Source organism: Fusarium verticillioides, chromosome 6 (genome assembly GCF_000149555.1).
Source record: "Fusarium verticillioides 7600 chromosome 6, whole genome shotgun sequence".
Lineage (NCBI taxonomy): Eukaryota > Fungi > Ascomycota > Sordariomycetes > Hypocreales > Nectriaceae > Fusarium > Fusarium verticillioides.
In genome coordinates, this window is record NC_031680.1 from 997,917 (window position 1) to 1,010,485 (window position 12,569).

At 49.1% G+C, this 12,569-nt stretch overlaps 5 protein-coding genes across 5 annotated transcripts; 2 read left to right on the forward strand and 3 right to left on the reverse strand.

The window, feature by feature from the left end:
* Positions 1 to 1,068: 1,068 nt before the first annotated feature.
* FVEG_02476 (hypothetical protein) lies at positions 1,069 to 1,648 on the forward strand (the record flags this gene model as incomplete). The annotated part of the gene is made up of 2 exons (XM_018889748.1): positions 1,069 to 1,263; positions 1,316 to 1,648. The coding sequence occupies exons 1-2, from the start codon at positions 1,087 to 1,089 to the stop codon at positions 1,646 to 1,648; spliced, it is 510 nt and encodes a 169-aa protein (XP_018745957.1). The 5' UTR covers positions 1,069 to 1,086.
* Positions 1,649 to 2,144: 496 nt separating this feature from the next.
* On the reverse strand, positions 2,145 to 2,893 carry FVEG_15066 (hypothetical protein; the record flags this gene model as incomplete). Its single annotated transcript, XM_018904157.1, has 2 exons — positions 2,145 to 2,161; positions 2,194 to 2,893. The coding sequence occupies 2 exons, from the start codon at positions 2,891 to 2,893 to the stop codon at positions 2,145 to 2,147; spliced, it is 717 nt and encodes a 238-aa protein (XP_018745956.1).
* Positions 2,894 to 5,795: 2,902 nt separating this feature from the next.
* On the reverse strand, positions 5,796 to 6,092 carry FVEG_15065 (hypothetical protein; the record flags this gene model as incomplete). Its single annotated transcript, XM_018904156.1, has 1 exon — positions 5,796 to 6,092. The coding sequence occupies one exon, from the start codon at positions 6,090 to 6,092 to the stop codon at positions 5,796 to 5,798; it is 297 nt and encodes a 98-aa protein (XP_018745955.1).
* A 743-nt stretch (positions 6,093 to 6,835) lies between these two features.
* On the reverse strand, positions 6,836 to 10,834 carry FVEG_02474 (hypothetical protein). Its single transcript, XM_018889747.1, has 2 exons — positions 9,812 to 10,834; positions 6,836 to 9,758 (listed from the first exon to the last, which is right to left on the reverse strand). Exons 1-2 carry the CDS (start codon positions 10,110 to 10,112, stop codon positions 7,252 to 7,254), a joined length of 2,808 nt encoding a protein of 935 aa, XP_018745954.1. The 5' UTR covers positions 10,113 to 10,834; the 3' UTR covers positions 6,836 to 7,251.
* Positions 10,835 to 11,975: 1,141 nt separating this feature from the next.
* On the forward strand, positions 11,976 to 12,347 carry FVEG_02473 (hypothetical protein; the record flags this gene model as incomplete). The annotated part of the gene is made up of 2 exons (XM_018889746.1): positions 11,976 to 12,020; positions 12,072 to 12,347. 2 exons carry the CDS (start codon positions 11,976 to 11,978, stop codon positions 12,345 to 12,347), a joined length of 321 nt encoding a protein of 106 aa, XP_018745953.1.
* Positions 12,348 to 12,569: the final 222 nt, after the last annotated feature.

A 12,569-nucleotide genomic window follows, 5' to 3' on the forward strand; every position in this document is an offset into this window, starting at 1 on the left:
ACTCTCGTCCTACAGCCGAGGCAAATTGTCCGCATTGGTCCAAGAATGTGACAGTTTCGTTTGCTCGTGCATGAGTACTGCAGCCGCTTCTTGATGTGGAATCCACGCAAGCCATGTTGTGGAAGTATTACACACACAAGCCTGGGACAAATGTGCTGGACAAATAAAATTGAGCTATCATTTTGCGATCGCCATCCGGTTCCATGACCTTCATCCTCGCTTAGACGCTCAGCTCTGCTTCCGTGCGGGATGTTTTGATGAGAGTTTACGAGGGTCGTTAGTGTTTCGATCTTGCTTCCTTATAGCATGGGTTGATTAGTGCGACCCCGCGAGAACGGGACAGCTTCAAATGAAGGCCCGACTTTGTCTTTCTCGAGCCCGAATGTATCCCCCTCCTTCTCATCTCGAATTTGGACGCGGCGCCAGCTCGACCCATTTTCAACGGTTGGCTGCAGCTCCCTTCCCGCTGATCAGCGGCCATGCATCATGAACCAGGATGTTATAGCAAACATCATAACACCCTAGTCGCGTTGTTGGACGAATGACAGCAAACGGATTTTCCTTGCACTAACGTTGATGTTAGAAATGTCTTCCTGCAGGTAGCCGTTCACTAAGCGACACTCCCTTATTTCCACCGAAGTTTTGAGACGCCTTGGGTGACGGCACAAGGGTCCGGGCTGCCGGAGCGTGGAATGAGCGAATGATGATGAACTAATGCAATGCAATGCAATGCTTATCGAGGGACCTCTTCAGGCCGGATGCACAGTATAAGGGTGGTATACAGGCCGGGTCACCTTAGGGTGCTTTGCCGCTCTGCTGCTGCTTATGCGTTGCAAACACCCATGTGGAAGCCAACAGCAGTGCAACTCGGTGCTCACATATTCGATCGCATACGCTTACGGCTCTAAATATATAAGTATAAAGCCGCCGGGTTTCTCCACCGTTATTTCCATCCTCGTCTCAGTGATCTTATCACGGAATTTCAACAGTTCAACAAGTGTGCTCTCAGTTTCCTCTTGAATACCTAACGTTGCATTCTCCTCGACATAAGCCCAAATATAGCCCAACCCCTTCAACCCAGAAGCCATGGCGCAGGTGCCTTACATCGAAGTCTATCGGTTCAACGACCACATCAAGTCCCTCCAGGAAAAGGCCATTGTAGAAGTGCTCACTTCTACACCTGGAGAGAAGCAATCGAGACTGGGCACGTATGGCTTGGAAAAGCCGTGCGCAGACTTGAGTGATGAAGTGATTCGGGGCCTCGTAAGTCTCAGTATATATCAAGAACCAAGTATCTTCTGACCAGATGTAATAGAGTGGACCACTTGTGAGATGGGCTACCAGCCGTGGTGCTGTCATCCAAGATCTCCAGAGACCCTTTTTCCGATCCGAGGCCTTCCGACTGCAGAAAGGCAGCGCCCTGTGGCCGGGATATCATTCCACTGCGCTGCTCGTGCCCTTGAGCAACCGGAACGCACAGATCGAACTGATTCCCCGTGGAAGCAATGAGGCCATCACGCACAACTGGGATCCACGAACGGTCATTCACCTGAACGAAATGGGACTCCAGTTTCAAGGAAATGGGAGTGTTCGGTTCATCTACATCTTGTTCCAGACAGCACCCTGCCCCAAACACCAGTTTTGGTAAACTTTCTATCCCAAGAGCTCTCAACGAGTATGGACACATGGGTTGAGATGGCGGATTCTTTTTATCTATTCAATCTCCACGCGTACAGCACTAGTCATCAACGATGCTGGACACACACGCCAACTCAGTATCTAAACTCCCGTCCCATTCAACAAGATCATCCCGTTCATCGAATTCCATCACCCTAGTCACATCGATATTGCCATATACACATATACTCTCGGTTTCTTGAGGGGATAGCATACGGTAGATGGCTTTGTATCTATGAGCAGTAGTCAGGCATGAGGACAGAGTCAGCAAGAAAACGGACAGACCTTACTCCCACTTGGAGTGCCGGCCCCCCAGCACTTCATAAACCAGAGAAGGTATTTCGAGGTATTCAGATTCGAGGGGTGTTGTCGGCCGATAGGTTGATGGTATCCGCTGTTTAATGAGACGGGCGCAGGCAGGGTCGCGGCATTGGAACACTTGGAGACAGTTGTGTGCTGGAAGAGGCTTAGGGACAGTTCTGGGCTGGGGAAAATCTGGAATCTTTCAAAACTTACCATGCAAAGGAATTTCATTTGCACGACAGCCAACCACTTTACTATACTCTCTGAGTATCCCGATGCCTGTGATAACTCCCTCTCTTATCCTGTCTAACATGGGTAGCGTTAATTCTTCCTCTAAGATACCGCACTGTCTCACGCAGGCCCTCAGGCCTCTGTACACCTCCTCTTGTGGGCAGCCATCGACGAGTGCCACATGGCATGCAGCCACGAAAATGAGGGAGAAGAGGGAACCAAGAGAGGGATTGTTGCAAGCTCGGGCAAGATGCCAGGTGCATTCGTTGAAGAACCGTGGCCAATCAAGGTGAGCCTGAATGCCCGGGAACAGGTAGGGCAACTTGAGACGATGGCACAAGGAGCCGACATCGATGTTGCTACTGAGGTAGTGGGACCAGTCGTCGTCACTTTGAGGAACCTGAGCGAGAAAATGAAGTGCATGCGGATGCCAGCGACCACTGTGTTGGTTGTTGTCGGATCCTGGATCGTCTTGTTTCACGTCTTTCAAGTCATCGAAATCGTCTTCCTCATCTGTATCTGTGTCCGAAGCAATTTCATGGGAGCAGGCCTGTGGGTCAATCTTGGGACCGGAACCATCACTGGGCTCATGAAGATTGTGGAGCTTAGGAGGAGACTCGGAGACCATGTTCAAGCCCAAGTGAGGATACTCGAAGACCCAACGATACTGAAACTGGGACATGGCGGCGGGCTAGTTCTTGGGCAAAGCTTGCTTCTGGTAACTGGAAGTAGCCGGACAGCAACTGGTAAAGACGATAGGCTATAGGGTTTGTGGGTGTGTGCAGTGTTTTCTGTGTTTCCTATGTTGATTGAAGAAGTGTGAAGATGGTGTAATGATGGAGAAGCAGGTTTCCGTTGGGAGAGACTTGGCTTGAATATGCTGCACAAGGAGGACTATTTATTCTATTTTCTGGCTACGGACGGACGGTGATGCAAATATCAGGATATCAGGCAACGAGTGCTAGTTCTTTCTGTTCCCTCCTTCTACTCCCTTGACTGTGGGAGTCTTTGTTCTGAGTTAGTTGCAGCATAAGCACACGAAGAGTCTCACATCTAGTCCATCTTGCATCTGTTGCCTCGAGTTTCAGTTCAAAACTCCACTGTAAGGCGGGAACAACGGCTTTCCTCACGGGACGCCTTTCCATCTCCGCGGGAAACGGCATTAGTCTGTGCTGTCGAAGGCCTTAAAGGTCTATGGATGGCGCCGCCACGTTTTCTCTTCGTCTCAGTGTTCCTTTGTGTCAGGCTCGTAGTGAGTGATAGGCCCGGCCTCGTTGGCCAGAAGCAAATATGTCGTCAGTTGACTTGTCAGGATGGTAGTGACGATCTCAGTGGAGAGTTGTCGTCGCTTCAGGAGGCTTGTTGTCCCCTGCAAGTCTCGGGCGGCTGCTTTTTCCCAGTGTCGGTCAGGGTGGAAGCACAAACGGCTAACTATCTATCTGGCCCAACGCATGCAGTTCAGATAGGCTACTGCCGCCGTCGTCGTTTGAACGTGCTGTAGCCCTAGTCCATGAGGGCTGGGGGCAAATCGTGCTTGCAGCGACTGACATCAACCCCCCTCGCAGGAACTCGATTCCTCTATTCTCCAAAGCGCAGGACGCTACGCTATGGGTAGATGCAGACGGCTCAGACTTCCAAGTCTGTCGGTCACCAGAAGGAGAGGGTGTTCACCCTTGCTCATAAATTAACGGGTGAGCTGTGATATACAGTGCTGTACTGTCTTGGAAGTATGTATGTACGCAGCCGTTTGTTGCAACTCACACCCCAAATGCCATTCAACGGGCGTCAAACGGCCATGAACTGATCCGGCAGAGTCCGCCCCCACACTATTGGGGGTGGCCGTTTGTATATCAGCGCTTGTATGGAAACTTGTGCGCCTCGATCGAGCTGTAGCCGGGTCGATGGGCTCTAAGAGACAGGGGACGTATAGACATTGGACGTATCTAATAAGATCGGAGAAAAAGATCGAGGTTCGAAGTGGACTTGTCTCATATCACATACGTACTGTACTTAACTTAAAAATAAAAAAAGAGAATGGCTCGATGGGTCTGGTCTCGTTAGATCTCGGATAGTCCCTTGTTGGCCTTGATTCGATATCCCGCCGATCTGAAGCGCCTCGCTTACAGATCGTCTGCGGTGTTTGGACGAGATCGTGTCATGATCAAGTCATTCGATCTTGGAGTTTGAACCCTGGCCCTTGGGTTCTGGCCCGAGTCCCCTGCTTCGGCCCGTCAAGTCTAAGCTCAACTTGTTCAGCTTATCTCGTGATCCCGGATCAAGAGTTGATTGCAGGATTGAGACGCTGGAGAGGCAGGCTCAAGAGTTGAGTCCAGGCTTGCCAAGACGTGTGCTTGCAGGATATGGCCGCTCTGAACAAGGGTGACCCCTGACAGTAAGCACATAATGTTCTATGGGGTCTAGCTTCTAGTCAATTATTCAAGCTTGTTATTACCGTCGGTACTTGGATAGACAGAGAGAACAAGGTCTCTACCGTGTAAATGCTCAAAGGCCAGACTGGACTATGATACTGGCATTTGCGCCTGTGCAACACGACCGCATATGCATCTCCCCCAGACCGGTGAGACGGGATACAGCATGAAAAGCGCTTATTTTTGTATGCAAGCGGGCGGAGCAGGCAAACGAATGAGTGAATGGAAGAGACATGGCATGGCATTGCATGGCAATGAATGACGATCAGAGGAGAGAGAACACGGCATGTTTCTGGGTGAGACAGATCTCATCGTTTGCTGCTGCTGAAGCTGAAGCTGCAGCTGCAAGCCCGAGAGAAGTCACCACATCACATCGCATCGCATAGCCTAGACTACAGCCTACAGCTCGAGCTTACAGCCACTCCACTTGTCGCCTCAAACTGTCTCAACTCTTGGAAAACGGGAACGGGCCTGAAAAACCATGACCTGCTCATCTTCCAAAGAAGCCATGATCTGACGCTCTATGCAAGCCTCGAAATCGTACAAACGGATATTGTACTACGCTGTTGCCCGCTCGTATTGTTGTCTCACGCTAATGCACATACAAACACATGGATGTTCCATATTCACAGCGCGCTCTACCAGGTTTTCGCGGAGGAAACTAGATTGCGGTGCTGCAGCTTATTCTCTCGTGCTCAGTTGATCAATTCAATTCTCGCTGATTCCATGCCATGCCATGTCCATGCTTCCTCCTGCGGGTTGCTACAGGACGAGGAGGGGGGAAAAAAGAAAGAAACGCTCCGCCATGTCCTGGTTTTGTAAGACAAAGGAAATTGATAGAAGAACGGAAAAGGAAAAGATGAGAAAATCTCGAGTTTCGTGAGTCACGCTCGAGTTTGCAGTATAATCCGATCCCCCGCTTGGACCTTGGTCAATCTTTCGGTCCATTGTCCTTTTGGGATAGCAACTCGTGGTTCTTGTGTCCGTGTGTGCTTTTGGTCGTTGATCTTGCAAGGCGGAACAGCTAATAAGCTACCTATTTCACTATTAGCATGCTTTCAAGATAGGAGCAATAGTAGAATACCTCTAAAATACTCGACCAAAGCTCAAGTGGCCACTGAAAATCGAGTTCCATATCGTCAAAGCCACTTATGCTCAAGTCTGCTTCTTGTTCTGCTTCTTGCCACCACCGCCTGTATCCTTATGCTTGTCCTCGTCCTCCTCAGCCTCTCCCTCCTTCTTCTCAGCTGCCTCGACGCGGGCGACGGTCTTATCGTGATGGAAGTGTGATTGCTCTCTCTTATTCTTGGCCATCATACCGGCACGGGAGAGCGTCTCGATGGTGGTTTGGTCTGTGAGGCCGAGGGTCATGCGGCGCAGATCCTCGCGGGTCTGCTCGCTCATAGTCTCCTTCTTCTCCTCCGGTTTCTTGTTATTGTTGTTGTCTGCCATGATGTATACCTTACTTGATGAGAGTTGATGTATGTATCTTGTAGTAGTAGTAGTAGTAGTAGTCAAATGAAGCTCGAGATGTTGATGAATGATGAGCAACAACAAGAAGAAAAGAGTCAGTCGTGACGGTCATTCCCAAATGGAAGCAAAGTCGTCAAGAAGGAGCGAACGACGTTGACAATAGAGCCAACTGCTTCATTGAGGTTTCCTATCATTGACGCAGCGTTTGCATCGCAGTTCAATAGGCACCTTATAGAGAGAGAAAGAGAGAACAATAGCATCAAGCACAATAAAGAAAACGACAGAGAAAGTGAACGAGTGTTTGCTTCAATAGCCAAAGCAGGCACGGCACTCACTGCTGCATTCATTCAACCCAATTCCAACAAACCATGAGCTCATATGCAGGCGGACTTCAATAACAATAAGGCAGGGAACTTGCTATAGCTTCTACCAAGAGGTATATCTGCAAATTCACGGTTGAAAGACTGTAGGATGTGCAACGTAGTAACCACGGAGAGCCCAATCATATCAACAAGAGATGCTTTGAGTGTTCAATTTCTTGTTTATTATTAGGTTTCGATGACAACGGCCAATTCCCAGTGTTTTAGACATGATTTATTATTAGAGTTAGATGACAATTGTCAAAGCTTAGTATTCTAGACACTGAAATGACCGTGCAACACGCCTTGTTCAATGCGTGTGATGCTTGACCATTCAGTTTTGTGCACTGCAGGACTCTCAAGGGCAATGTCACGTACAGACAAGAATAGTCCGATGCGTTTGTGCTTGAATCGTAAGTTATATATTAACTATCTATAATTGTTCTCAATCTGAGGTCCCAAAACCTGAAACTCCAGACATCATTGTTGACTAGTTCCTCTATAGTCTTTATGTTTTCATGCCGCGTCTCAATATACTCCAATAGAAATAGTTCGCAAGTCGCTTCCTGTGCCGGCAGGACGACCGATTCATACTCGATATGTACAAAATGCAATGGTTGAAACCCAGCAGTCAAGAGTGCGTTTGCTGACTGGGTACAGGGGGAATATGGGTAAATGCAAAGCGCCAGCCGTGGTCATAATGAAACCCAAATGCAAGTAAACGACGATGCCACCTTGCGAGGCATAATCCAAGATTCCCTTAAAAAGGCCCAAGGCGACTATGGTTCTGACTTCGACTTGACCTGTTCTTCTTCTCGGCCACCGGTCGAGTCTATCTTCTCGAGTGGCTTATCGTCGACCTTCTGAGCCTCGGTAATGGGTTCCTCGCAGATTGAACTTTGATCTGCCCAGCTTACGGTCCTCTTTCTTCTCTTTGGCGTAGCTGCATTCTCCTCGATCTTGTCTTGTACGATCGCATCTTTGTCCTCTGGACTCATGGTGTTGATACTCGTACGAGGAAACTCGGCGGATTCTCGAGTCGGCGTCATTGGTGGCCGACTACCAGAGTATCTCGATGCTTGCATACGCAAAGAGCTAGTTCGCATGCGACTCATTCGTGATGTGTCTCCTCTGTTCATGTCGGCATCCCACTCTGCAAAGTCTTTCGCACTCCACGATGCACGGTGGGTACGGCCACTTCGAGGCAGACTGTTGACCGAGTGACGACTCGAACCGCCACTGTTTGCCCTGCGTCGGTTGAGTGGATGTGCTGGATGAGAAGGAATCTGCGAGTTTGAGCCCTCTACCACTGGGAACGCATTGCTCTGGGTATTGCGTCGAACGTTGCTAATACTGAAGATTGACTTGGATAACTCCGCAAGCTCATCCACTTCGTCTTCCTTGGGCTTTGATGTACCTGCTCTATCTTCCATGTGTTCGAAATACCTTACCCGCAAATCATCGATCTTATCTGGGAAGTCCTCGCGGTTACGAGACAGAGACATCCACGTCGATATCATTCCGAGGACAATCAGGACCAAGATGGCTGCGGCAAGGAAACACTGAACCACAAGGATGATCATACCAATAGCTGTTGCTGCAACGCGGCTAAGATCGAGAGTTCTCAAGAATGCGATGGAAAGGCCCGTAGTGATGATCTTCGAGATCGATAGTAACCAAATTGCTGCTGTCGTATTGCGAGACCCTTCAAAAGGCTTGAGTTTGATGATAATGACCGAAGCGACGACTTCAAAGACAAAGAGACCATAGACCTGGGCCAAGGGGCTTGCTCGACCTCCGCCGATGAAGCATGCTCGGACAAACTGATATGCTAAGTAGACCGTAAAGAACCACCACCGAGAGAGTCGATATCGTGCCGAAAGCCAACCATAATGTTTGATGTAGGGTTCATCTTGGTGAACCTGTGGTCTTTCAGGGTTCTTGTCAACAAATTTGATACGGCGAATAGGCAGGCTGGCAAAGAGGCGCGGCTTGTGAGCCTGTTCCTCCTCGCCGATGGAGCTTGCAAGTGTCGTTGCCACGAATGGGATCTTCTTAAGGACCAACCCTTGCTCAAAACGAAGCGTATCAGATACGACCTCATACTTGCCTTCACGTAGCCTAGATGAGCAAGCATATGCTGTTAGGCCAGCAAAACCCAAGAACATCACGAAAATGACTGCAGCAATAGCAGTCGGACCCGGCGGACCGTTGATCGAGAACTGGAACATGGCCAGTGTCATCATGACGAAGAAAGCGATAAATAGCGTTCGAAGTAGGCCCGCGGCCATGTATCCGACCCAATGTGAACGAAAGAAGTCGAAGCCATCGGACTTGATAAGCTTGAATTTGTGACACAGCTCAAGCACAAGCTTGGCCGTTGCCACGGATAGGGCAACGGCCGCTAGGACAACAAGGAACCAAATAAGCCCAATGATGAAAGCGTCATTTCGAGGGATGCCAACCACAGATAGTACACCGGGGAAGCCAGAATAGTCGCCTGGGAGTGGCATTCCAGGATTTCGAGGCTCCCCAGCCCAGTCATAGTCATATGGGTTGCTGGAGTTGAAGTCGTGGCGACGGGTTAACGAGTGGACAATACTCTCAAGTTGGGGAACAGAGCGTCTTCCAAGGCTTCTGCCAAAGATCTGCTGCGCAAGACCACCGCCGTTGTTGATGGGGACCGACCCTGCAGAGCCAACTTGACTGGCGTTCCCAGACACGCCAGCAAATGGGCTGATAGCATCAATCATGTCAAGGCTTGCAAACATGCCAGCAGTCCACGCAAAGTTGCTCCACCAGGCAGGAAGCAGGGCAGGCCAGTTGACAGATAGTGCCCCGGAAAAGAAGATCGATTGAAAGGTCTCGAAAATGATCAGAATCGAAAAAGAATGGGCGTAGTGCATTCTTATATGAGGGATCTGAACGCCATAGATCGCTGTTGCAAACGAGGCCAACACCGCGAACACGGTGAAGGCTCCCAGTATTGATCCCACGATCTCAGGCTGTGAAAAGGTCCTTCCGTTACTCATAGTAGCCTGGAAACACCCAATTTCTGTCTGTGTTGAGTTGGCAAAGATCCGGATGCGCGAGTAACCTTCCAAGTCGGGAATGTTGAGAGCAATTGACGGAATTCCTGCGATGTCATTGGCAGATATTGAAGTTGTAATGTATGCCTCGATGGGCTGACCGGCCTTCAACGGGCAAAGGCTTGTGACGTTTTCCGCACAAGGGTCGTAGGTTTTGTTAAAACGCTCTTCTCCATATACCTCAATAGAAAGATGCACTAGAATCTGGTTAGACTGATCAAGCAGGGCGTAATAAAGTTTCGCAACGTACTCATGACACTTTCCTGACGGATATTGGTGCTTCCATAGACGTGAAATGACACAGTGAGGTTATCAGAGTAATAGGCTGTGTCGAAACCCGTCACGTTGAAAAGACTTCCGTCATTCAGACAGTCGTCAAAGTCGCCCGTATATAATGATGGTGTCCGACTAACATCGAGCCGTTCGTGGAAAACTCCATTGTCGCCAGTTCCGTTGATGTAAACCTTGTCTTGGGCGCACACAGTTGGGATAATGCTTAAAATGGAGAGAAGGCATGACAATGCCGCCAGAGGTCGTTGGGTCGCGAACATCTTGACGATGAGATGTAGTCAGGGGGTCGGAAGAAGCGGAACGCGGGCAAGCCCGCCAGGGCGGTCTTTGCGATATCGTTGTGAATCTCTGCGGTTCAAATATTATCTTGGTCCAGAAAACGGAGCATGTAAAGTTATCGAGGAGTTTGGTGGTGGAATTCCGGTCGATTCAGGCATGTAGATCAGGAACTGCAGGTCTCAGATAGGAAGTTGACGTTCTCGAGCAATATTTCGATAATTTCGCAAGCGGCTATAACGGCATAAGGGTGTTTTGGCGCAAAAAGGCGAACGCAGCGTTATCGAAGATCGAGCATACAGAGGTTGTTCTAGGCAGAGGAGGGAGAAGAAGCCCAGTTACATGCGGGAGATTAAAGCTTGGTGTTCTTTGTGCCAATGCAAAATCTCGTGTTTGTTTGACGTAGGTGTAACCCCCCCAAGACTTTTTGAGAGACACAACAGTGGCGCAGCGGCCGGGAGAAGCCACTAAAGATCGGCAACCTCGCGACCTGACGGACGGGAATTTAAGGTTGGCGGGATGGCAGCTGCAGGGGTTTTAATTAGAGGGGAAAGACTCGAGATTTATTTCGCAACAGGCGAAGAATGCGAGGTGTTGCATTTGAGAGACTGAACTGGTTCTGCTCAAGTAAAAAAGAGAGATAACGACAAATTGAGACTAGGTAGAGCAACCATTGAATCTTGGTAACGTACGAAAACAGGGAAGGTTGGGATTAGATCTTGGAGAAGTCTGATCCAACCACATTTTCTGGGCATGCACTAAATTTGGCGTGAGCAGTAGCGAGAATACTCTCAATTTACCAGGCCACGCTTATCGTTTTTCGGTATCTACTTCTATCACGACATGTTCTAGACCGACCAACCCCAGGCAAAAGTCCTAAGGTTCTTATATCTACTCTGTGCAAAAGGGAAGATACTGCGTGCAAGGCAGTGAATGCACTCAAAACGCTGCAATCTACGCACACCGAAACTTCGTTCTGAGTACACTCACTACACGACTTAGTATAGCAAGTTTTTTCGCTGTCACCGGCTTCTGGCGTCACCATCGGGGAGTTGGCTGTTAACGATTGGCCAACAACGCTTCTCCAAAACTAAAAAATGAAGAGGCGGGGAATTGTCCTTTCCACGTGTCGGGCTTGCAACGATTGCGATTGTCTTCTGCAACTTGGCAACTCTTGGACTGTGCTTTGATTGGGGAGAGCAGTGAAAGTGATACATCATGACAATAGCGGCTACGGAGCGTTACAAACGAAGCGTTATGTAGTGTGCTCTACAGAAGTTAGTTACCCCAGCATCCGGATGATTGACTGGAATCATGTGCCAAGTTGAGACAATCTATGGCAAATTGTGTTTCATTCCAAGCAAGAGAGCAAGCAAGCTATGCCACTAATATTTTGGCCAATGCCGCTTTTCAAGGCGCAGACAGCATACATATTCGCAATACTGTAATCGGTCTTGTCCGTCAACAATGCGAGGCCTGGTTCTCAAGGTGTATGATTAGCAGGCGAGCAGCTTCAAAAACGGGCATGTCTGCGTTATATATAACCAGACTTCGGACCGTCGCTCGCAGCTTTGACCCAAGTAATGACTCTTGGCTTCCTCATCCACCTTGAGGTGCCAGGTCTCCGGGGGCGGGAAAACAGCGAACCTTCATACAGGGTATTGAAATAAACCCAGTAAAAGTTATCCTAAGCTTGAGCTATACTACCTAAGTCTTTTTGTCATTTGGGATCAAGGTCCTGTGCTTTCTTTCCTCCCCAAGCCAGGTGCCGTCAAGGTGCGGGTGGGTGAACGGGGCTAGATTGTGGGATTGGGTCTTGGCGGACGATTGCGACTAAATGCCACAAAATGAGGCAAGCTTGTCAGCTGCTGCCCTTCTCCGGCATCTTCAGTGTGTACAGTTTGATGTACAATATCCAAACGAGTGTTCTGAGCTCATTTTAGGTCATCAAGGGTGTTGCCAAGAACAGACTACCTATGTATGCTTATCTCGAGGGAGAACTCCATTGTAAAGAAATCATTCAGCAGATGACAGTACCTCACACTCAAAGAGGACAATCCCACAGGTTCTTACAGGGCTTCAAAGGCAAGAAAGGGTACTTTGCGAAGCTAGACATGTTGTCCAGCCATACCTCTATTGACTTCCACTGTTATCATAGACCCTTGACACTGTTATCAGAGACTCTTGAGTCACGACCAGATCTCAGAGAAGACGAGTGAGCTGCATGGGAAATTTTCGATGTTTGCGCTGCATGAGGAAAAAAAACTATCCTCGAATTAGAGATTTACTTCCGCGTGGCCTTGCCGATCAGTCAACCCTCCAAAAGTGTCGTATCAACGTCACATAATTGCGTGATTACTAAGATAGGATCTGATCCATCATGACTGAGGGGAAGTGAAAAAAGGCGTGCTTCATCTTTTCCCCATGTGCCGGGCGATCGC